The sequence below is a fragment of the Schistocerca piceifrons genome, chromosome 1 (genome assembly GCF_021461385.2).
Source record: "Schistocerca piceifrons isolate TAMUIC-IGC-003096 chromosome 1, iqSchPice1.1, whole genome shotgun sequence".
Lineage (NCBI taxonomy): Eukaryota > Metazoa > Arthropoda > Insecta > Orthoptera > Acrididae > Schistocerca > Schistocerca piceifrons.
The window spans coordinates 495,036,750-495,061,127 of NC_060138.1; the positions used below are offsets into that span (position 1 = coordinate 495,036,750).

General features: G+C 41.4%; 2 protein-coding genes and 1 non-coding gene across 4 annotated transcripts in view; 2 read left to right on the forward strand and 1 right to left on the reverse strand.

The window, feature by feature from the left end:
- LOC124787805 overlaps window positions 1-1,461 on the reverse strand; it is a 42,256-nt gene extending 40,795 nt beyond the window's left edge. The window contains exon 1 of one of the 2 annotated variants that reach the window (XM_047254730.1): window positions 1,244-1,461. The gene's annotated coding sequence lies outside the window, so the exon portion shown is untranslated. Of the gene's footprint in view, window positions 1-955; window positions 1,074-1,243 lie in introns of those variants that run through there. The other variant, XM_047254739.1, reaches the window with a different exon arrangement.
- A 333-nt stretch (window positions 1,462-1,794) lies between these two features.
- On the forward strand, window positions 1,795-19,699 carry LOC124795870 (40S ribosomal protein S5). Its single transcript, XM_047259955.1, has 6 exons — window positions 1,795-1,946; window positions 3,049-3,212; window positions 8,392-8,601; window positions 8,685-8,813; window positions 11,555-11,653; window positions 19,582-19,699. Exons 2-6 carry the CDS (start codon window positions 3,060-3,062, stop codon window positions 19,648-19,650), a joined length of 660 nt encoding a protein of 219 aa, XP_047115911.1. The 5' UTR covers window positions 1,795-1,946; window positions 3,049-3,059; the 3' UTR covers window positions 19,651-19,699.
- Trnat-ugu lies at window positions 13,481-13,552 on the forward strand. Its single transcript has one exon. It is a non-coding gene; the product is annotated as a tRNA-Thr (tRNA).
- Window positions 19,700-24,378: the final 4,679 nt, after the last annotated feature.

Below are 24,378 nucleotides of genomic sequence, written 5' to 3' on the forward strand. Positions count from 1 at the left end.
GGTTGTCTGTGTGCATCAGTTTATTGTTTCCAACACAGAACATACATATTCTTCACTCACAATGTCACCAAAATCTTTAGAACCAATCTCTGACCATGTAGGCCCAACTGACAGAATAAAGAAACTTATGATGTAGATAACCTTCGTCTGGATTATTAACATATTGAATACATTATATTTCTTAAAAGAAGTGTTGTACTTCTATACAGAGTAATTTGGCAGTGTTAGATATTTTGTTAGTAGAAATTAACTACCTCTCTTGGCTTCTTGTTAAGCCCCTTGTTATCATGAATTTCAACATGGAATGGTGCCAATTGAAAGATTACTTATTTTCCTTTAATAATAATTGACGATTGCTTATGTTTATCTGATTATATAGTTTGACAGACTGGCGTTTAATCATAGTTTCTGAAACTGAGGTGCAAAGTTGGTACAGTGGAACGTACATGGCGTTGATAGTCTTTATAGACCGTATGAAAGACAGGTTAATGCAGAGTATGAAGATAAATTTCACTACTGACTATCCCACAGAGCTCTTAAACCTAAATAAAAACGGCTACCCAGAAAACTGTACATCATCTCAATACTCGCATCATTTTCCAAAACACTACAAACTAGACACGGCCTCGTGAGGAACTTAAGAATTATAAGTACAACAGTTTTTCATCGAATACTAAAATCCGCACCCTCGTTATTGAAGCCATTTATAGTCGATAAAAAAGGCGTAATTAAGTTTTAAAAAAAAAACGTTGCTGATGAAATGAATGCTGCTGGGAAGAAGATAGTCTCTAATTGTACATATGGAGTTTTGGGCTAAAAGGAATGTTCTATACGAGTCGTCGGCTGTGGCCCGTGACGTAACGTGCATTGCTGGTGCATATTTTTTTACAGTTTTGATGTTTGGTGAAGCCAATGAATTTTAACGCAAAAAATAAATGTGGTTGTGGTAACATACTGATCTGCAGTTTAGCCCGCTGTATAGTTTAAGTTAGGCGGTGACAGTTTGGTTGGGAATTGGGGAAGACAACCAATGCGATACTGAAAAAAAAGCTTGGTTGTCGTGACATACTGATCTGTATCTTTGCACGTTTTAAAAACAGCCAATTAGAAATTACATAACGTTAGAGACGTCATACTGGTTACCGCGTTTGTCGCATGTCTCCTGTGTCATTGGCCAAAGCCAATGACCCGTGTCGAACATTCCTCTATAACCAGGAATTTTTTTTTTTTTACATAAACGCACCTGCATAAAATTCAGAACAGCAATCACTGCACCAAATTTTGGGCCTATGCTTTATCCTGAGTGTTGCAATATTGCCGATTATTTCTAAGCCATTTCTCTGCAGTAAATCTTTCGAAACATTTTTTCGGTACACGATGGTATGACTACTACCTATATCTGCTGTCAAACTTCCGCGCCAGCGCCACTACTGTCTACGCAAAAACAAACATTAACGATTACGAAACTTGTTATCTTTGAAATGTTCGTCAAAGATACGTTTGAAAATTGCCACAATATGATGTCTGTTCTGAAAAGTTCTGGCTTTTCGTAACAACTATAGAAAATACTTCACATTTGAAAGATATTAATCGTTTCTGAATTTTTCTGTGACGCCTCCAAATTATATTATGTATTTCCTTCTTCAATAAATTAATGTCAGATGAATTTCTGAATTTTTCGTTTCATTATCAATACTTACGACGAATTGAAGTTTTATGTGTCTTAAAATAATTCTGAGATTTAAACAAACTGGCGTAGTTAAATGTTTAATCCATAATTTTCATCCCATTGAAATCGAAGTTTTGTTTGTAACATTGGTGACTGTTGGTACAAGGAATACTGGGAAAGAGTTTCATCTTGTAAGAAGCCTCTTTGTTTGGAAACCGTGCATCGGAACGTCTTTCCGGTAGTGAACTTACGGTTTAAGGGTGTTATAGTGAAAGAAGTAAGTGAAATTAATCATGAGAGCTTGTGATTTACCATAGTCAAGTTTAGTGGTGTTTCTAGTTGATCGTTGGTGGTATTTTTTGAAAATGGATACACTATATTCATTTACACTTACGGATTGCTGTGAAAACGTGTGCACGTGGAGTGCAATGCATATGTGTGACTCCATTATTCATGTCTTAATGTCTCGTATATAATAATATATGGTTACGCGACACTCGAACTTTTCGTTAACGTTTGAGACGAATTGTCAGATGGTATTTATAATCATATGAAAAAATTTACCTGCACATGATGTTTGCAACTTGTGTGTGCTGGAAGTTGAACTGCACTAGTAAACTTTGACTTCTTCGAATGCCAGACGTAGAATATATTAAATAATTGAAAATAAGATTCGCACCCCAAAAGTTTGCTTAGTATGTACCGTGTTTTGTTTGTTGAAGTCACAATTAAAGAATAGTCGCATAGATGCAGTTTAAATTTAACGGTAATTGTGAGAATTTCGTGCATGTTTTTGTTGTGGATAGTAAGAACCCCAAGCCCTGTAATGCATTGAATAATTTAAATTACTACAGGTGTAAAGCTATGGTTTCGGTACTTAGGTAATTAAGATGTTAGATTCGAACAGTCGCGCTACCTAATATCGGACTGTCCTTTTTTTAATAGTTAGTTGCTATTGTTGTTTGCTTTATATCCAATACCCTAGAGTGATTTGTTAATATTTCTGTGCAGGAGCATATGACAGTGTGGTACCGAATAAGAGCAAATCCCTGCTGTAGAGCTTTAGATATTTTAAGAATCTTTGTATTATTTGTGTGCTACTCTCAACACAGATGACACATTGCTATCAAACTGTGTTCTGTAGTTCAAGCTGTCCCATCAGACTTCTTGTTTACAACATAATCTGCATAAGTTGTCAGTGACTGCTGAAGTTGCTTGAACTGTTTGGTTGTTGGACTCAGTGTATTATACTGTCAGATTATGATTGTGCAAATGAAATTGGCATTTAATTTTTGCAGTTGCGAACTCTTTGTGGTTAAACAGGTTGATGATTGCAGTAGACACTGAATTTCTTGCATTTAATAAAAACTGTTTGGCAGGTCCATTCATCATGACAGACGTCGAGACCTGGGGTGATGAGGACCCGGCAGTGATGGAAACTGAAGCAACATTGCCTGTTGCTCAGCCTGCAGAACTGCCAGAAATAAAGTTATTTGGTAGATGGAGTTGCGACGATGTTCAAGTTTCAGACATGTCCCTACAGGTATGAACACCAGTGCATTGCAAGTGATATTTCATTTGTTTCATGCAGGATGTAGAGAATAATACAAGGAGACGTATCTTCATTAAATTGAACATTTACTGTGTACTTTACTAATTGTGCAGGGAACAGTGAAGTGACCTAATTACTGTAGTTGAAAAGAATATGGCATTTAGAAAGTGATATTTGAGAAAGTGCATGGGAAACTATAGGAAGGTAACAAATGATTCCTGGGTTAGTTTTAAAGACAGCAGGAGTTCATATTAGGATGTAAGTAGCCTACAAGAAGTTTGTAAGTGTTCTTAGGAAATTTGAGTCGGTGTGTTGTGTGAGAGAATTCAGTTAGAGGAAATGGAGACTGTCATGAGAACACATTAATTTTTTTAGATTGCTGCCCTTTTATTGTTCTGTAATTGTTGTATTAGAAATGGAATGTAAATCTGTTTTCTGGTGTACACATTTCAGCACGTTTAGGGGATAATAGGAAACTACACACAAGATTTGGACGGACGGAAAACACGCTCACTAACTCTGTGTGTGTGTGTGTGTGTGTGTGTGTGTGTGTGTGTGTGTGTGTGTGTGTTGCCTCCCACATCCAGATATGGAACTGGGATCAGTGTGTTCCGGAAGAGCTGCACTATGTTTCAATTTTAGTGTTATGTGCAGCAACAAATTATTAAAATGATATACAGATGCTTGCAAAAATGCATTTTATGACACCAAATTTGTGACATGTGGGAAATATTTTTGCTATTGAAGTTAGCTGATTATCTCATGTGATTAAAATCTTAAGACTACACCACATCTTCGTGTACTCCAAACTGGAGCTATCAGTTTTCTAACCTGAGATAATTTTGGTTTAATATGCGCATAATGGAGTGCTCAAGTGTCAAGTACTTAAGTGGCCGCTCATGCAGTGTCGTTACAAGAAACAGATCCCTAGGTTTCTAATAAACTAGTTATTTTTGCTGATGTGCCTACTTGTTTCTAACATATTATGCAGTAAGGAGACATGAACATATTAAAATGTCAGTGATACAGCTGCCTGGTGTTTACCTAAGGCTTCTCCTAAACCAGAATAAAAATCTAGGTCTGCTAAATAGCACAAAGTTTTCATTTCTTTTGAAAGGTCACCTCTCTTGTTTCATGATTTTCGTGAAGGAAGTTCACCAGTAAAATGTTTTTGTTGTTTAACCTGTATAAACTTATACACTTCCTGTCCAGTATTTCTTCATTCTATCTATCTTTCTTTTACATTCCGAGCAATATAAATTCTGCCATTTTGATCAAACTGTGTAAAACATACCCTCAACACTACTTACTCAGTCCAGAATATGCTACAGGGCTCACTTCAAGAAACAGAGAATGCTCTCTGCTTTTGAGAAACTTCTCTAGTTTTATTCATATGGAATCTGAAAATATTCTTTGAGCTGAGCAACTTTCCCCATCCTTTTATTCAAGCTAAAGAACACACTTGGTTGGAGTATAGTCTCCAGCTCACTTTATTCATGTGAACATGGAGAATTTTCTCAGAAATTCTGAGAATAAAATACATTCAGGTTTTCATAAAACCATTGCCAAACCTTACAAACTGTTGGAGTGAACAACAATGAATGAAATTATTTCATCACTGAGGCATTGTCAGCGCAATCTGGAGGACTGTAATGCGATGCTCACTGTGAGGCAACTGGAAGGAGACCAAATATTGTGGCCTGTGTGCTGACAGTGGTTGCAGAGGACAGTAATTGGGACACCTTGTGGTATGAAGTTACACTATTGTCACATCAGCTAAATAATTGTAGATATTTTAAAAATGACAACACGCATTTAACATAAAATACACAATTAAGTAGGCACACTTAGCTTATAAGATGTAATGGATGAATGGCATTCTATGTCATCCAGTAGTTTATGGTTCCATTCTTTGTCTGTTAATTTCTTCCCTTTCTTTATTCTGTTTTCTTCCTCTTTTCCCTTTTTTTATTATTTAAAGTTAACGGTTATATACAATCTGAAGTACTGCAGTTTTATTGTGCATCATCTTTAGAGTATGTATCAGTAGAGAATAGAACTCAAATATTAAGCGGTTAGGAGGAAAATATTTTTCTTAACACACATGTATGTTACTCTTCACCAACAAGAAAACAAAGACTATCAAAAAATGTCTTCCATAAGCACACACAACAAATTGCTGTTGTACTAAAGAAAATTGTTACAGGCGAAAGTATTTCTACAGTTACTCAAATGTTCGAAAGCTGTTTATATCATCTATTGTGCATGCCTTTGAAGGTGCAGGTAATTGATTTGATCATATTTAGAATAAATTTATTTTTTCCATCGGTGATAACAAAATGTTTGGTTCTTGGACTGTCAGTTTGTCAGCAATAACCATCTTCAGATCTGCAGCAAAAATGGGAAATGAAGTACTAGTGGACAGATTACATTTTAAACATAACATATGCCATAACTAAAAATTACTAGTGCCTTGGTTGTGGAAATGTGCTTAAAATAATGACGACACCTGTTTTATAGCATGTCCTAATGTAATAGTCGTAGTGCCACCTTCATAAAATCAGCTTAGCATCATTGCAAATATTTAAAATATGGTGTAAACTAAGCCTCAGTGCCTTTGGAGTCATATTGTCATTAGCACTACTGTTCATAGGAAACTGCAGTACAGTAGGCACAACTTATGTTCGTGCTGTAAGCTCAATAGATCGTGCTACTGTAAGTCTTCATTTACTCGTCAATTAAAAAATTGAGACAGAACACAGCAAATGAACATTACAATGGGAAAATTTTATAGTGGGCTTGCCAAATGTGTTAATACAGTGGCAAAATGTAATAGTTAACCTTTCCACTGCTACAGACATGCTCTTTGCATTCCGCACTAAGGTGACTTTTGTTATGGCTGTATTACATGCCAGATGCTTGGTGCCTATGCTGAGAGACTGATAAGAAATACTTCCCAGATTTATCGAAAACTGTTAGTTGAAACAAATTGATTTTTGAACAACTTGGTCTGATGCCTTCAGAGAAGTGCATTTCTTCTCATCTGTTACAATGTGCGGCATCAAATTAAGTAAAACATTGCACAAAAATTGCAAGTTTGCAGAGGAAAAAACACTTTGTGTAAATTTTGTGTGTGGTTAATTTTAGCTCATACATTGCAGTGAATGAAATGTGGATGAGATATTGGAATCTTATTTAAAATTGAGAGCAGAAGAATATCTCATTTCATTCTCAAGTTATTGGGTTTTATATTCCAAGAACGGTTGTATGTGAAGCATGCGTTGACATTGCGCATTTGCGAATCACGTGGTCATGAAAACTCGTATCTCATGAATGATTCTAGATATCAGTTGCCAGTGACAGCATGTAATGAGGCACATACGTTGCATGATAAATACTCGAAACTTTAGAATTCACCACTATATGGAATTTATTTACTTGTCCACAGCAGGGATGTCCATAGTATTGTAGGAAAATCTGAGTGGTTTACGCATGCCCACACCAGGCGAATGGTCTAGCAGAGCATGTATAAACGCACACAGCAGCAAAATGTTTAAAACTGAATTAAGTTAAATTTAAAATTGTCAAAAGGAAATGGCTAAGTGTTGATTTGTGATTATGATATGCTTGTGTGATCATTTTAGATAAAAATAACATGCTGAAGAACAAGCTTATGGAGCTAATAGAAATGGCAGAATGCGAGTAGGACTCTTGCACTGAGGGTTCCATCCTGGGAATTGAGGAGCTCAAGAATTTTTCTTACCAATATCAATACTGGCTAGATATTGGTCCCAGGATTCAAAGACTATTAAAATCTCTACAGTAGTTCCTCAGACTATCCTGGACAAACAAAAAGAAGAAAATGGGGGACTTCAGTTTGGTTATGTTGTGAGAGATGATTAATAAAACATTTTTTATTAACTTACTAAAACATGGCTACAACTTACATTTTATGTTGTTCACCTATTACACTTTTGAGAGATGATGAATGTAATGTTTCCCTACGCCAAAAGATATTTCTTATGTTATATAATTTCACGATTTTGAGATTTTTCACTTCACTGACTATGAAACTTTGCTCCTTGCCAAATCTCAGAATTCTAGGTCAACAGGAAGCACCCTGTACAGTCCGCTATTTAAAGAAAAGACCGAAGTTATGAGCGACGTTTGTTGGCGCAGTTGTCAGAATACAGTGTAGTTAAGTTCGAGGAACGTAATCGCCAGAGGGCCTCACGTACCTCATAACATGTCATTCCAAGAAAAGTATAATAAAATAATGTACCATCACATAATAAGATCATTTTGTTCATTCAATGTATTATATAAACGGAGAAGGGCCAATCAAACCTAAGAATAAAATGAGCACTCTGTACTATGTAACAAGAAGGCAGTATATACATACACTAGAGGCGTTCAGTAATTAAGGAAAACATTATTAAATAAAGCAAAGTAGACATTGAGACCTTGACTTTTCCCGTCAAATTGAATGTTCAAATAACTTACGGGTTTGCTGCCGGGTGATGTCGGCCACCGCTGATATTTCGACAGGCACACACCTTGCCATTCTCAAGGCACCACTGCAGTTGTGCCTTGAGAATGGCAGGGTGTGCTCCTGTCGAAATATCAACAGTGGTCGACGACGTCACCCGGCAGCAATCCCGTATGTTATTTGAAAGTAGACATTGAATACAAAATTGCATTGCCCATTGAGCTTTTGCTGGCTCCTGTTTTTTGACTTTATAAATTGTGAGCTCTTCCAATAAATTCACAGCACCGCCTTGCACTCTGTGCGACAAGCCTAAGCAGATCGTGTGTATATTTTGTGATGATGCCACTATAGCTCTGTTATGAGGACATGTTTTAAAGCAGATACCTCTCATCATATTTTAAGTGCAGGTTTCTACAGCCATGAAAATTATTTTTCGTTAATGGGGTATTTTATTGTGTAAGAGGTAAGTTGCCCACTAGTTGTATTTCATTTCCGTTTTTTCTGCGGATGGTCATTGCTGACTGAAACTGATGGTATAAGGACCAAATGTTTTATGATGATTGAAAGAAAAACATTTATTCTAACCTTCCTGGATCACTGTTTTAATCCATGACAATGTTACGCTTATTATAGTATATGTGTGTATGTTCATTCCTCAGTGGGTTATGTTTTTATTGACAGGATTACATTGCTGTCAAAGAAAAGAATGCCAAATATCTTCCCCATTCTGCTGGGCGATACGCAGCCAAGAGATTCCGCAAGGCGCAGTGCCCAATTGTGGAAAGATTAACTAATTCACTTATGATGCATGGCCGCAACAATGGAAAGAAGTTAATGGCTGTGCGCATTGTAAAGCACGCATTTGAAATCATACACCTTCTTACGGGAGAGGTATAGTTCTTTTTTGTTATCATTGTGCCTGAAAAGAAACCTGATATAATAGAGATTTGTTTCATTGAAAATTTCATTTACAGAATCCGCTGCAGGTTTTAGTGTCAGCTATAATTAATTCAGGTCCCCGGGAAGACTCGACACGTATCGGTAGAGCAGGAACAGTGCGTCGTCAAGCAGTTGATGTGTCTCCGTTAAGGAGAGTGAATCAGGTAAGCTGTTGTAGGAATAGATAAATAGAACTTTCCTTTGTGTAAACCTAACTATTAGCACAGTCTAATATAACAGTTGCGACACTAACTGCCGTAAAAGTTGTTACTGTTTGACAGCTGGAGCAACACTGGCGCTCCAAGCGGCGAGAAATGAGAATGTAAGATGTGTCATAAACATAATGTTTGTTTCGCATCCCTTTTCTATGTGATTTACAAAATATTTGATGCTTGTAAGATGATTCTAAAATAAGTGCAAGTAGGGGTAAAAATCATGAATCCAATGGCAAACTACAACACACTCATGGAGAAACACTTGAGGCGTTTGACAAAACTGTAGCTTACCACATCAATATCAGCAATTAGAACAATGTAAAGACGAAGACCATATTCGTGGCAACAAGCAATGACAGTACAGTAGACCTAGGGAACGACACATGAGGCGTTCATCACTTTTGAATTTTGAGGTACATGTCTGTGCATCTTATGTATGATATTGACATTTCTGATATTGTTATTGACAGTTTCTGTTGCTGTCTGTACCTACAATGATAGGTCTTTGTTGATGATTCATATAAACCTGACACTGATAAACAGAGTTGAACTGGCTGCTTCTGAGCCACAGGAGTGTTTTACAGCTTTAGATGGATTACCGAACCTGTGTGGCAGTTTTCTCTTTGTCAGTTGAGGTGGCTCATTAGGGATGTCAGTCAGTGTACTGCATTCTGCACGAGTTTATTACTGTCTGCATTCATGAACTGGTTTTGTTCAAAGTGTAGTGAACAAAACTTAACATTGTTATAAAGGTAAACAGGGTCTTTTTTCATAAGATCTTCTCATCTGCTATTAACTAGCCATTCCGCTCCTAAAATGAAACATTTATCTTGTAAGCGAATCCTGATGATACAATTTAACAACATGATGGTATATACCTCTCGCTGTCCTTAGGAAACCTAAAAAAAAGTTAGATGTGGTATCTTCTTGTTGGTTTTGCTGTAATTTATTGCACTACAGGCACTCCTGTTTGTAAAAAAAACATTGCACAAACAAAAATAAACTACCGTTCACTTTCATGATCGCGCCGAAGAGATTTACTTAAATGTCACTTGGCGCACTGCTGGCCCAGTAGGCAGTAAAATGCAAAGCGAAGTGTCAAGACTCTCGTTAGACTGTGGTATTAGTCTAGGTGGTTCTGATGAGCTTTCCTTAATGTGAGTGGGTAGAAAAGATTAAACAGATTTTAGACTTACATTGCTCATATATTTTTTGGTGTGACAGTTTGGTTTTGAGTTATAATAGTAGCTAGAAGTTGGGTTTGGGTTCAGGTAGTAGCTTAACATCAAAATTATTCTTGATCAGAAATTGCAGGTGTCACACTACTTGAATTGGAGTAGTTGTTCTTAATGTAAACTTTTTGCAATTATGAATTGGCTTTAATTTTTTATCATGCTGGTAGTGTCATGGCATGTATTGAGTGCAATTGTATCATTGTTTTCATTATTAATATAGTTGCAAATGTTAATCCATAAATGTCATCCATTATTTCACATATTAATGAACAAAGTAAGAGCATATGGGCTATCAGACCAATTGTGTGATTGGATTGAGGAGTTCCTAGATAACAGGACGCAGCATGTCATTCTCAATGGAGAGAAGTCTTCCGAAGTAAGAGTGATTTCAGGTGTGCCGCAGGGGAGTGTCATAGGACCGTTGCTATTCACAATATACATAAATGACCTTGTGGATGACATCGGAAGTTCACTGAGGCTTTTTGCGAATGATACTGTGGTGTATCGAGAGGTTGTAACAATGGAAAATTGTACTGAAATGCAGGAGGATCTGCAGCAAATTGACGCATGGTGCAGGGAATGGCAATTGAATCTCAATGTAGACAAGTGTAATGTGCTGCGAGTACACAGAAAGATAGATCCTTTATCATTTAGCTACAAAATAGCAGGTCAGCAACTGGAAGCAGTTAATACCATAAATTATCTGGGAGTACGCATTAGGAGTGATTTAAAATGGAAAGATCATATAATGTTGATTGTCGGTAAAGCAGATGCCAGACTGAGATTCATTGGAAGAATCCTAAGGAAATGCAATCCGAAAACAAAGGAAGTAGGTTACAGTACGCTTGTTCGCCCAGCAGTGTGGGATCCGTACCAGATAGGGTTGATAGAAGAGATAGAGAAGATCCAACGGAGAGCAGCGCGCTTCGTTACAGGATCATTTAGTAATCGCGAAAGCGTTACGGAGATGATAGATAAACTCCAGTGGAAGACTCTGCAGGAGAGACGCTCAGTAGCTCGGTACGGGCTTTTGTCAAAGTTTCGAGAACATACCTTCACCGAAGAGTCAAGCAGTATATTGCTCCCTCCTACGTATATCTTGCGAAGAGACCGTGAGGATAAAATCAGAGAGATTAGAGCCCACACAGAGGCATACCGACAATCCTTCTTTCCACGAACAATACGAGAATGGAATAGAAGGGAGAACCGATAGAGGTACTCAAGGTACCCTCCGCCACACACCGTCAGGTGGCTTGCGGAGTATGGATGTAGATGTAGATGTAGATATTCTTATGATGAATATGATTTCAAGTAATACATGCACTTTGGCTTGTTTACTAGTCTACATATGTCTGTCCTTAGTGTGTGTGTGTGTGTGTGTGTGTGTGTGTGTGTGTGTGTTTTTTAGTAATATTGTCATAAATTGTGGAAATCGTGAAACCTTTTACTGTTCAGGCAATCTGGTTGCTGTGTACTGGAGCAAGAGAAGCAGCTTTCAGGAATATTAAAACTATTGCGGAATGTGTTGCTGATGAACTCATTAATGCAGCAAAGGTTTGTAAAATATACTATTTATTTACACTTCTAAGTTAGAATTTGACAGCTCTTATTAAAGGCTTCTATTGGTTGTATGGAGAGTGTAGTTGATAAAATTTTGATAAAGAAGGCATGTCGGGAAATGTACTCTTCTGATGTAAAATATGTTTAAATTTCAGATCACTTCCAAATTTCTATTTCACAGTATACACGACGACAGTGAGCCCTTACTGGGTGTGCTCTGCAAGACCACCTCCACATGGTGACCCTGCTAATTGTTTGCACAAAAGACAGTCTTTCATATACAAAGTCCACAGTTGGACTGAAATAGCATTTGATGGACAAGTGATTTGGAAAATATACTTGACAAATACATTGTGCAGTTGTACCATTTCGTTCTGTTGTTGGATATACATACCGCCTTTTATGCAAAACACTGTTTCTTCCTCGTTACCCAAACATGTTTTGGCACCACTGTGCTATCAGTGAATTTTGGTCATTGAAAAACTGTAAAAGGTGGTCATATTTTAGTTTGTAACTGATCTAGCTAAATGATGCCTAAAGACAGTTTTTGAAGGGTTTTGTACGTACTTGGATTTTACATTATATGTTGGGGGGCCTCCTTTGTTTGTGCCCTTTTCTGTAAAGTCTATGAAGTTCCTTTAATGTATTAAATAATGTGCCTTTACAGAGTTTATTGTATTCATTTAAAACTTTTCTTCTGTATGTAGAAGCTTCCTTCTATTTGTTTGCAAAGTAGGTTGTGGCTGGATTTCAGTATTTTTAAATATGTTTCTATTGAAGTTGAGTGGTGGTTATAGGCTATTACGTGGTCAGCAAATGTGCTATGGGTGCTCTAACTTTTTAGGGCTCTAAGGTGCCCTGAGTATCTTGTTTTAAAGTCCCTGCATGTTTGTCTTGTGTATATTGATTGATCCTGCTCCTCTGCCTAATTGTTTATGGGTGTTCTGCTCGGCCTGTGGAGCATTACTCTGTGATTGTCAGTTTCCTGACTATTATGGAGTCATGGGTGCTGTTTATTTTTATATGGTATGATCTAGAAATGTGAAACAAATTTTTTGGCATAAGTTGTTTATTTTATTGTGTAGCTGTTAAAGGTGCACACATGTGCGCGTGCACTCACTCGGTTGGAACCAATGAATGCTGATGAGGTTAGGACACACATGATTAACTACTCTTTTTGGAAAGTGAAAAGGAATTTGTTTAAACCAAAATTATAAAAAGTACACTTAGTGTGTGTGTGTGTGTGTGTGTGTGTGTGTGCAGTACTCTCATAACAGGAAAGAATAAGAATCTGTCACAACAAAATGTGAGTAATAACTAATATATATACCAAACATTTTGCCACACCAAAATCAGATTTTTAAAAATAAAAGAATGTGTTAACTCATTGCTAAAATTCACATTTACATAGTTTGGTTTGCAGATAAGCTGTCAGTGCAGGACTCCTACAGATGGTCCTGCAAAATCGTATAAAGTAACATCTAGGTATGAATAAAAACTGTCATTGGGCCTCATTTTGTTAGATCAGTTACAACATAAGGTATAACACATTATTACAGTTTTCAGTAAACAAAACCCACTGGTGAGGCAGAGGTCCCAAAAAATTTTTGGGTAGCAAGAAAAAGGTGTTATGTGTAAAAGGTGGAAACTATATTCAATAATTTTAACTGCAGGAAAAAATAAGAGCTGCAAATCGAAAAGAACATCATTTGTTCTGTACTATGAAAATTGAGATTGGAAAGTGATCTGATCTTAAAACAGGCTTTATATCCGAACTATACCTTGGTTGGACATAAGTCCTATATCTTCTAAGTACCCTGTGCCTCCTTAGCTCAGGGGCAGAGCACTGGTCTTGTAAACCAGGGGTCGTGAGTTCGATTCTCACAGGGGGCAGCAGCGGGTCCGGGGGTTAGAATAGGCCCGAGGTCTTCCTGCCTGTCGTAAGACGCGACTAAAAGGAGTCCATCCCCCTCAAGGGGGTAGTTAGCACCTGCGTCCGGAGACGGACGGTTCCACGACCTCTATTTGCGGTCATTTTGCTTTTTCACTTCTCGTTTCTTCCTTCCTTTGGTTGGTTCCTTTCTTCGCTCTTCTCCATCTCACTGTCTTCTTTACTCTTTCCCTTGTCTTCTTCTCCTTGCCTTCTCCTTGCCTTCTCTGGTCTCCGCCTCGGCGTTTGAGACAGTCTGTCCTCTCTCTCTCCCTCTCCCTCTCTCTCTTCTTTTTCCTCTTCTTCCTTCCTCCCTGTGCGCGCCTGAAGGCCAACCCACGCAATCGTACGCGTAGCCGGTGACGGGGTAACACGTAATTCCCCGCCCTGGGTAGACATGTAAGGCACTCACGTACCCCCTGGTAAAGGCCAGGCCCAGGGAGGGGTGATTGCCTGAGCTGATACCTTCTGACCATGCCGATTGGTCCCTCCGTCTGTTTCTCGGGATGGTCCCTCCGTCTGTTTCTCGGGAGGTGTGACCTGAGGTGTAAACATTCACCTAAGGCGGGAGTGCCCTCTGAGAGGGTCCCCACAAGGAAGGAGCGCGCCATCGGAGACGCTGGCAATCATGGGGGATTCCTCTGCAATGGATTTCACTCCATCTCTCTCGACTTCTGCCCAAAAACGGAAACTTGACCAGCCAACAGTGACAAAAGTACTACCGCCTGCCCCACAGTTCCTCGTCGTTTCTCGATCTGAGGATGGAAAGGATTTTTCCTCTGGCAACCCTTTCGTTATCCAGAAGGGCGCAGATGCCATAGCCGGATCTGTCAAATCTTGTACCAGGTTGCGTAACGGTACCTTATTACTAGAAACTGAGAGCGCCTTTCAGGCACAAAAACTGCTTCGGGCCACACTCCTGTACACGTTCCCTGTCCGGGTGGAGGCTCACCGAACTTTGAATTCGTCTCGTGGTGTGGTCTACACTAGATCCCTTGACGGATTGACTGACGAGGAGATTCAATCTTTCCTCGCTGAGCAGGGCGTGACGGCTGTCCATAGGGTCATGAAAAAGGTCAACAATGACCTTGTACCGACCCGGACACTTTTCTTGACTTTTGATAGAGTTAAGCTGCCATCGCGCATCAAGGCGGGCTACGAGGTTATTTCTGTTCGCCCCTATGTCCCGACACCTACGCGCTGCTACCAGTGTCAGCGTTTCAATCACACTCGACAGTCTTGTTCCAATGCGGCTAAATGTGTCACTTGTGGCAGGGATGCCCATGAGGGTGACTGTCCACCTCCGTCTCCTCGTCGTGTGAACTGTCAGGGTGACCATGCCACATCCTCCCGCGACTGTCCCGTCTATAAGGAAGAACGCTGTATCCAAGAAATTCGGGTCAAAGAGAAAGTGTCCACCTCGGCTGCTCGCAAGCTATTGGCTAGTAGGAAGCCCACGCTGCTCCCAACAGGGAAATACAGTACTGTCCTCGCCTCGCCTCGCCTCTCCTCGGACTACCAGGGAGGTGGCAACCCAGACATGCGATCTGACCTTCAGCACCGCGGTCGTCCGTTTGGCCAGTGCTAAGATCGCGCGGTCGACGTCTCCTCTTCCTCCCATCACCCCACAGATACCAGCTCCTTTATCAGCTTCTGCTAAGACGAAGACCCAGAAGTCAGATGCACGGCCCTTCAAGAAGGAACCGTCCCGTGCAGACTTCCTACATACCTCGACCTCCCAGCCATCGACCGGTACTTCCACCAAACGACCTTCCAAGAAGGCTCATAGGAAGCACAGTTCTCCTTCTCCGCCACGGCGCATTTCTTCTCCTGCGCCACCCAGCGGTTGCCGCCCCAGGCCGTCATCCGTTTCGCCTGGCCACACTGCTGGTAGCCGAACATCTGGCCGTTCACCGGCGGAGGAAGCTCCCCCTCCCGGCCATCTTACCAAGATGGCCGATGAACCTATAGAACCACTGGACGATGACTGTCCGCCTACTGATAGCGGCGGCAGTGCTCGCACGAAGCCAGGCCCTCAGCGGCCTTCGAGGTGACCACTTCTTTCATCTTCCTTTTCTTCTTACGATGGCACTTATTCACTGGAATATTCGCAGCATTCGCTCCAACCGAGAGGACTTGAAGTTGCTGCTCCGCTTGCACCGTCCGCTCGTCGTAGCCCTCCAGGAAACGAAGCTACGCCCAGGAAACGAAGCTACGCCCATGCGATCAAATTGCCTTGGCACACTACACCTCTGTGCGTTTTGACCTACCCCCTGTGGTAGGTATCTCGGCTCATGGAGGGGTTATGTTGCTGGTCTGGGATGATATTTACTACGATCCCATCACGTTGCACACCGGCCTGCAGGCAGTTGCCATCCGCATTACTCTCCCCACTTTTACGTTTTCCTTTTGTACCGTTTACACTCCATCGTCATCTGCCGTTACCAGGGCAGACATGAGGCAACTTATTTCTCAGCTACCTGCACCATTTTTGTTAACTGGAGACTTCAATGCCCACCATCCCCTTTGGGGCTCTCCAGCATCCTGCCCGAGGGGCTCCCTGTTAGCAGACCTTTTCAACCAGCTCAATCTTGTCTGCCTCAATACTGGCGCCCCTACTTTTCTTTCGGACACATCTCACACCTATTCCCATTTAGATCTCTCTATATGTACTCCCCAACTTGCACGCCGGTTTGAGTGGTATGCACTTTCTGATACATATTCGAGCGACCACTTCCCATGTGTTATCCATCTCCTGCAGCATACCCCCTCTCCGTGCTCATCTAGTTGCACCATCTCCAAAGCAGACTGGGGGCTCTTCTCTTCCAGGGCGACCTTTCAGGATCAACCCTTCACAAGCTGCGATTGTCAGGTCGCACACCTCACGGAAGTCATTCTCCCTGCTGCTGAATATTCCATCCCTCACCCTACTTCTTCTCCACGTCACGTGCCGGTCCCCTGGTGGACCGCAGCATGTAGAGACGCTTTACGTGCTCGTCGACGTGCTTTACGCACCTTTAAACGCCACCCTACAGTGGTGAATTTTATCAATTATAAATGATTACGTGCACAGTGTTGTCGTATTATTAAAGAAAGCAAGAAAGCCAGCTGGGCTGCTTTCACAAGCACCTTCAACAGTTTTACTCCTTCTGTTGTCTGCGGTAGCCTGCGTCAGCTATCTGGCACTAAGGTCCACTCACCAGTTTCTGGCTTGACGGTCGCGAATGACATCCTTGTGGCCCCTGAGGCTGTCTCCAATGCCTTCGGCCACTTTTTCGCAGAGGTTTCGAGCTCCGCTCATTACCACCCTGCCTTCCTCCCCCGCAAACAGGCAGAGGAGGCTAGGCCACCTAACTTCCGCTCCTCGAATCGTGAAAGTTATAATGCCCCATTCACCATGAGGGAACTCGAAAACGCACTTGGCCGATCACGGTCCTCCGCTCCAGGGCTTGATTCTATTCATATTCAGATGCTGAAGAACCTTTCTCCTGCGGGTAAAGGTTTTTCTTCTTCGTACTTACAATCGCATCTGGATTGAGGGACATGTTCCCGCATGCTGGTGCGAGTCTATTGTTGTCCTGATCCCTAAGCCGGGGAAGGACAAGCATTTGCCTTCCAGTTATCGACCCATCTCGCTTACCAGCTGTGTCTGTAAAGTGATGGAGCGAATGGTTAACTCCCGTTTGGTTTGGCTGCTCGAGTCTCGACGCCTACTTACCAATGTACAATGTGGATTTCGTAGGCGCCGCTCTGCTATTGACCATCTGGTTACCTTGTCGACCTTCATTATGAATAACTTCCTGCGGAAGCGCCCGACCGCGGCTGTGTCCTTTGATTTGGAGAAGGCTTAAGACACCTGTTGGAGGGCGGGCATTCTCCGCACCATGCATACATGGGGCCTTCGCGGTCGCCTCCCTCTTTTTATTCGTTCCTTTTTAATGGATCGACAGTTCAGGGTACGTGTGGGTTCTGTCCTGTCACACCTTTCGCCAGGAGAATGGGGTGCCACAGGGCTCAGTTTTGAGCGTCGCTCTCTTCGCCATAGCGATCAATCCAATAATGGATTGCCTCCCAGCTGATGTATCAGGCTCCCTTTTCGTGGACGATTTTACCATCTATTGCAGCGCGCCGCGTACATGTTTCCTGGAGCGCTGTCTTCAGCGTTCTCTTGACCGTCTTTACTCCTGGAGTGTCGCCAATGGCTTCCGTTTTTCTGCCGAGAAGACTGTCTGTATTAACTTCTGGCGCTACAAAGAGTTTCTCCCACCGTCCTTACGACTCGGTCCCGTTGCTCTCCCATTTGTGGAGACGACAAAATTTTTAGGTCTTACATTTGACAGGAAACTTAGCTGGTCTCCACATGTCATTTTTGGCTGCCCGTTGTACCCGTTCTCTAAATGTCCTCCGTGTTCTCAGTGGTATGTCGTGGGTAGTGGATCGAACCGTCCTACTTCGCCTATATCGGTCGATCATCCGCTCCAAGCTGGATTATGGGAGCTTCGTATACTCCTCTGCATGGCCATCCATCTTACGCCGCCTCAACTCCGTACAACATCGGGGTTTACGACTTGCAATCTGAGCGTTTTATACTAGTCCCGTCGAGAGTCTTCATGCTGACGCTGGTGAATTGCCACTCAACTACCGGCGCGATATACTGCTTTGTCGGTATGCCTGTCGGCTACTGGCAATGCCCGACCACCCGTCTTATCGTTCCTTTTTTGATGACTCTCTCGACCGTCAATACGGGTTGTATGTCTCTGCCCTGCTACCCCCTGGAGTTCGCTTTCGTCACCTCCTTCAACACCTTAATTTTTCACTCCCTGCAACCTTTCGAGTGGGCGAGAGCCACACGCCACCTTGGCTCCAGGCTCGGGTTCGCGTCCACCTTGACCTCTGCTCGCTCCCAAAGGAGGTTACCCCCCGGTTCAGTCTACCACTCCCGTTTTGTCGAACTTCGTTCGAAGTCCATTAATATGACCTTCATTTATACAGATGGCTCTAAGACCAATGACGGGGTCGGGTGTTCTTTTATTGTCGGGGCACAAAGTTTCAAATACCGGCTCCATGGCCATTGTTCGGTCTTCACAGCTGAGCTCTTTGCCCTCTACCAGGCTGTTCTTTACATCTGCCGCCACCGACATTCTGCTTATGTCATCTGCTCCAATTCCCTGAGCGCCATCCAGAGCCTCAGTGATCCGTACCTGGTTCACCCTTTCGTGCACCGGATCCAACGCTCTCTTCAGCAGCTGGTGGACGTCGGTTCTCCGGTTAGCTTTATGTGGGTTCCTGGCCGTGTCGGTATCAGTGGGAACGAAGCTGCAGATGCCGCGGTCAAGGCTGCGGTCCTCCAGCCTCGGACATGGGGCAATTGCTGATGGTCCGCCACATTTTAATCTCCTGTCCGGATTTTAACACACTGCGTCTTGATCTTGGCCTGCCATGTACTCTAGATGCCATTTTAGTGGATGACCCACGAGCAGCTGCTCGCGTTCTTCATTTTATCAATTTGACAACCCTCTCTAAGGACATTTGATTAAGCTGTTTTCTTTTTTTAATCCTATGCCTGTCAGTGTCTTTTATCGTGTTTTCCGTTTTGTTGCTGTTTTAAACTTGTGACTCGCGGTGCATTCCAAACGTAGTCTGGGCGCTATTGACCGTTGAAGTTGCGCGCCCTAAAACCACAAAAAAAAAATGTACCCTGTATATAACTGTTAGTAGCCTTTAACAGGAATTGTGAAAGAAGCCTGTATATGTGCATGTAATGTTGTTAAACTGAGATGTGCTTCAAAATTTTGGTTTGTCATAGAAAATAATGCAGTGCAGAGTAGCAATTCCCAATAGTTTCTTTGCTTGTTTATTTAAATGAGATGGCATTCAACAGCAGCAGCATTTTTAAATATGTACAGAAATTTAAAAGTTAGTGCCACATTAGTTTTTTTACAAGTATCAAACTGTTTTGTCAATTGTGTTAACATTTATATCTTGATTTCAGGGATCTTCCAACTCCTATGCTATCAAGAAGAAAGATGAACTTGAGCGTGTTGCAAAATCAAACCGTTAAAAATTGAATGAGATCAGATTTTGGTTAATAAAGTAATTTCTTCCAATGAGACATTCTTTCATTTTACTTGAGAGGGCATCTCTACGGGTATCATAATGTATGGTCCTTGTTGAAGCAGAAATGTAATAAAATGCATTTGGGGAGTTTTTAATAAAATTTATAGCACTTGCAGTGCCACTAGTTGAATGTTACATATACTAGTAAAAACAGGAATTGATGTAAAATGTTAAATGCATCGCATGTCTGCTATGGAAAAGTGTTTGTTCAAGTTTTTGTTGATATAACCAGTGGTGGAATGTGGGGCTTTTTTTCTGCTGGTGGTAGTGGTTGTGGAGACAGCTGTTGAAAGCTTGAGTGCTATATTTGATGTGACATGGCTTGAAAACATGAGTTTTTATTCAGGTATGCCACTGCAAAAGATTCAATACACAAAAGAAATAGATATTTATGCGCAAAAAGTATTGCTAGGTTCTGTAACTACACTACTGGCCATTAAAATTGCTACACCAAAAAGAAATGCAGATGATTAATGGATATTCATTGGACAAATATATTATACTAGAACTGTCAGGCGATTGCATTTTCACGCAATTTGGATGCATAGATCCTGAGAAATCAGTAGCCAGAACAAACACCTCTGGCAGTAACAACTGCCTTGATACAACTGGGCATTGAGTCAAACAGAGCTTGTATGGCGTGTACAGGTACAGCTGCCCATGCAGCTTCAAAACAATACCACTGTTCATCAAAGAGTAGTGACTGGTGACTGGGGTATTGTGACGAGCCAGTTGCTCGGCCACCATTGACCAGACGTTTTCAATTGGTGAGAGATCTGGAGAATGTGCTGGCCAGGGCAGCAGTCGAACATTTTCTGTATGCAGAAAGTCCCTTACAGGACCTGCAACATGCGGTCGTGCATTATCCTGCTGAAATGTAGGGTTTCGCAGGGATCGAATGAAAGGTAGAGCCATGGGTCTAACACATCTGAAATGTAATGTCCACTGTTCAAAGTGCTGTCAATGCGAACAAGAGTTGACAGAGACCTGTAACCAATGGCACCCCATACCATCACACCGGGTGATATGCCGGTATGGCGATGATGAATACACGCTTACAACACGGATGCGACCATCATGATGCTGAATACAGAATCTGGATCCATCCGAAAAAATTACGTTTTGCCATTCATGCACCCAGGTTCGTCGTTGAGTACACCATCGCAGGCACTCCTGTCTGTGATGCAGCGTCAAGGGTAACCGCAGCCATGGTCTCAGAGCTGATAGTCCATGCTGCTGTAAACATCGTCGAACTGTTTGTGCAGATGGTTGTTGTCTTGCAAACGTTCCCATCTGATGACTCGAGGATCGAGACGTGGCTGCACAATCCGTTACAGCCATTCGGGTAAGATGCCCGTCATCTCGACTGCTATTGATACGAGGCCGTTGGGATCCAGCACGGTGTCCGTATTACCCTCCTGAACCCACTGATTCCATATTCTGCTAACAGTCATTGGATCTCGACCGACGCGAGCAGCAATGTCGCGATAAAATAAACCGCAATCGCGATAGGCTACAATCCCACCTATATCAAAGTCTGAAACGTGATGGTACACATTTCTCCTCTTTACACGAGGCATCACAACGTTTCACCAGGCAACACCGGTCATCTGCTGTTTGTGTATGAGAAATCGGTTGGAAACTTTCCTCATGTCAGCACATTGTAGGTGTTGCCACCGGCGCCAACCTTATGTGAATGCTCCGAAAAGCTAATAATTTGCATATCACAGCATCTTCCTCCTGTCGGTTAAATTTCGCGTCTGTAACGTGTCATCTTCATGGTGTAGCAATTTTAATGGCCAGTAGTGTATTAGGGGAGCATGTTCTAGTAAATGGGATCCAACTGTTGCAAGGATGAGATATACGTATTTCAATTTATTGCTGTAATTGACTGAGTAGGAAACAAATAAGAATGTTTCAATTAACAATAACTGATAAATTGTACACAATTATTGACAGAAAAACAGTGTTTAGTCAACTTTGAAATTGTGTGGCAAAATACCTACATGGAATGCATTATTTATTTAGGAGGATAACATCAGTTGAATTATGGATTTGTAAGAAATTTTGCATAGTTGATTAACATTTAGCAGAATTATTTGGAAAATAATTTTCAGAAGTGGTAAAATCCTAATGACTATAACTTCATGTGGAGCTGGGAAGGTTAGAGGGTGGAGGGGGTGGTTGATAGCTCCAGATTTACAGACATATTTTAATCATCACATCAAGCTTGTGTGTGTGACTGCTTATCCAAACTACAGGGTTATTACAAATGATTGAAGCGATTTCACAGCTCTACAATAACTTTATTATTTGAGATATTTTCACAATGCTTTGCACACACACATACAAAAACTGTTTTTTTAGGCATTCACAAATGTTCGATATGTGCCCCTTTAGTGGTTCGGCAGACATCAAGCCGATGATAAAGTTCCTCCCACACTCGGCGCAGCATGTCCCCATCAATGAGTTCGAAAGCATTGTTGATGCGAGCTCGCAGTTCTGGCACGTTTCTTGGTAGAGGAGGTTTAAACACTGAATCTTTCACATCACTATGCGTGAAACTTAACCGCACACGTTCAACCGTTTCTTCGCTCACTGCAGGCCGACCCGTTGATTTCCCCTTACAGAGGCATCCAGAAGCTTTAAACTGCGCATACCATCGCCGAATGGAGTTAGCAGTTGGTGGATCTTTGTTGAACTTCGTCCTGAAGTGTCGTTGCACTGTTATGACTGACTGATGTGAGTGCATTTCAAGCACGACATACGCTTTCTCGGCTCCTGTCGGCATTTTGTCTCACTGCGCTCTCGAGCGCTCTGGTGGCAGAAACCTGAAGTGCGGCTTCAGCCGAACAAAACTTTGAGTTTTTCTACGTATCTGTAGTGTGTCGTGACTATATGTCAATGAATCGAGCTACAGTGAATTTATGAAATCGCTTCAATCATTTGTAATAGCCCTGTATAAATCATTAACAACAAACACTGTTAGTGTGTATGTAGGTGTGCCAGTGATTGTAGTTATTCTTCATGCTTCCTGATGCTGGAGCATATTTGTTGCATCATTCCAGCCTCTCTGGTAAAATAACTGACAATTAATGAAAGTGAATTGGTAAGGTGATAAAAATTACTGATGCTCAGATCAGGACAGCAATCTGGTGTTCCCAACCAAAAGAGGTGATCTGTTTTTGAGAGTTTACATGGCCCAACAGTATTGTGAATCAATCATTGTCGGTAAACATGGCAAGTCACTCATTATGGAATACTTGTTAGTCTTAGAGTTGGCAATGGAAGCGATTTGTTTAAGGTTTGAAAGATACATTGAGATAGAACTATGTCGTCCAATCTATTCTTCATGGTCAGTAGCAAGACTGCATATTGTTATATGGGGTGGTGCAGAAAGAATGTATGAATTTCAAATTAGTGTGATTAGGTTAAGTCTGATCACATATAAAATGCATTTACACCAGTACCACCAATAAGTTCCCCAATTTAAGAGTTGCAAGTCTTCTAAAGATAACATCGGAAAGATGGCTTCTTGTTTGTACACACACATTGTCTTTCTTTAAAGTTCTGCATAACTTTTGCAAAAGTGACCTGTGAAGCAGCAACAGTTTCTTCATGTAATGCAACACTCAGATTGTTGAATGAATAAGGTTTGCTGCAGTAAACTTTGCATTTCAAATAATCCCATAATAAGTTGTTGCATACCCACAGATCTGTCGAGTTTATAGGCCAGTGGAGATTGCTGAAGTGAGAGACCAAGTTATTTCCAAAATAACTGCTATGAGTATGTTAGCCATGTGAGCTGTGGCTCCATCTTGTTGGAACCACATTTCTGCCATGTTGATCCCCAAAGTATCAAGTTGTGGCTGCAAAAAATTCCGTAGCACCACTGCAACATAATGTCCAGAATTTACTGTTACACTAGTGCCATCCTCAAAAAGATAAGGTCCAAAGATCCACATTTTGGAAACCCCATATCACATGACCACCTTAGCACTGTACAGTGGTTAGGATGAAATTCTTTTGGGTTGTCTGCTGTCCAGTAGCAACAGTTTTTCTTATTTGCAGAACTGTCAGAGTGAAAGTGAGCTTCAGTGCTTATCATTAACAAAAGTCACCAATAGCAAGAACTTCAAGCACTCTCTCATAAGTATCTTTTTGTCAAAATTACATTCATTAAGCTTCTGAATGGTCATAATTTTATGAGGACGGAATAGTAACACAGTTCAGGGTGCACTGTAGCAAAGGATGAGATGTGTCTAAACTCATAGCACACTGCCTAATGCAACAGCTAGGACAAAGAACAGATGCTCTTGTTCTGTCAATATTTTCTAGAGCTTACATCATGACCAGTCAGCTGCTTTTTCGTAACTGATCCAGTTCTGCAAAAAGTTAACCCAACAAAGTATTATGTGGTGATCAGATATCAAACCATCATGCTCAACATTGAAGTGTTTATGGAAAAGTCATTGTAGGGTGATAAGATTCATTACATTTCATATGTTACACAATAAAAACACGATAGTGAAGTCTACTGCACCATTGTTAGTGAAACTGGATGCTCTAACTGGCAGAATAACAATGCTTGAGGTTGATTGATTTGTCCCCTGTGCAACTGAAATCCATGTGTTCATTTCGCTCCACCCTGTATGTATAGTGGACTGCGCCT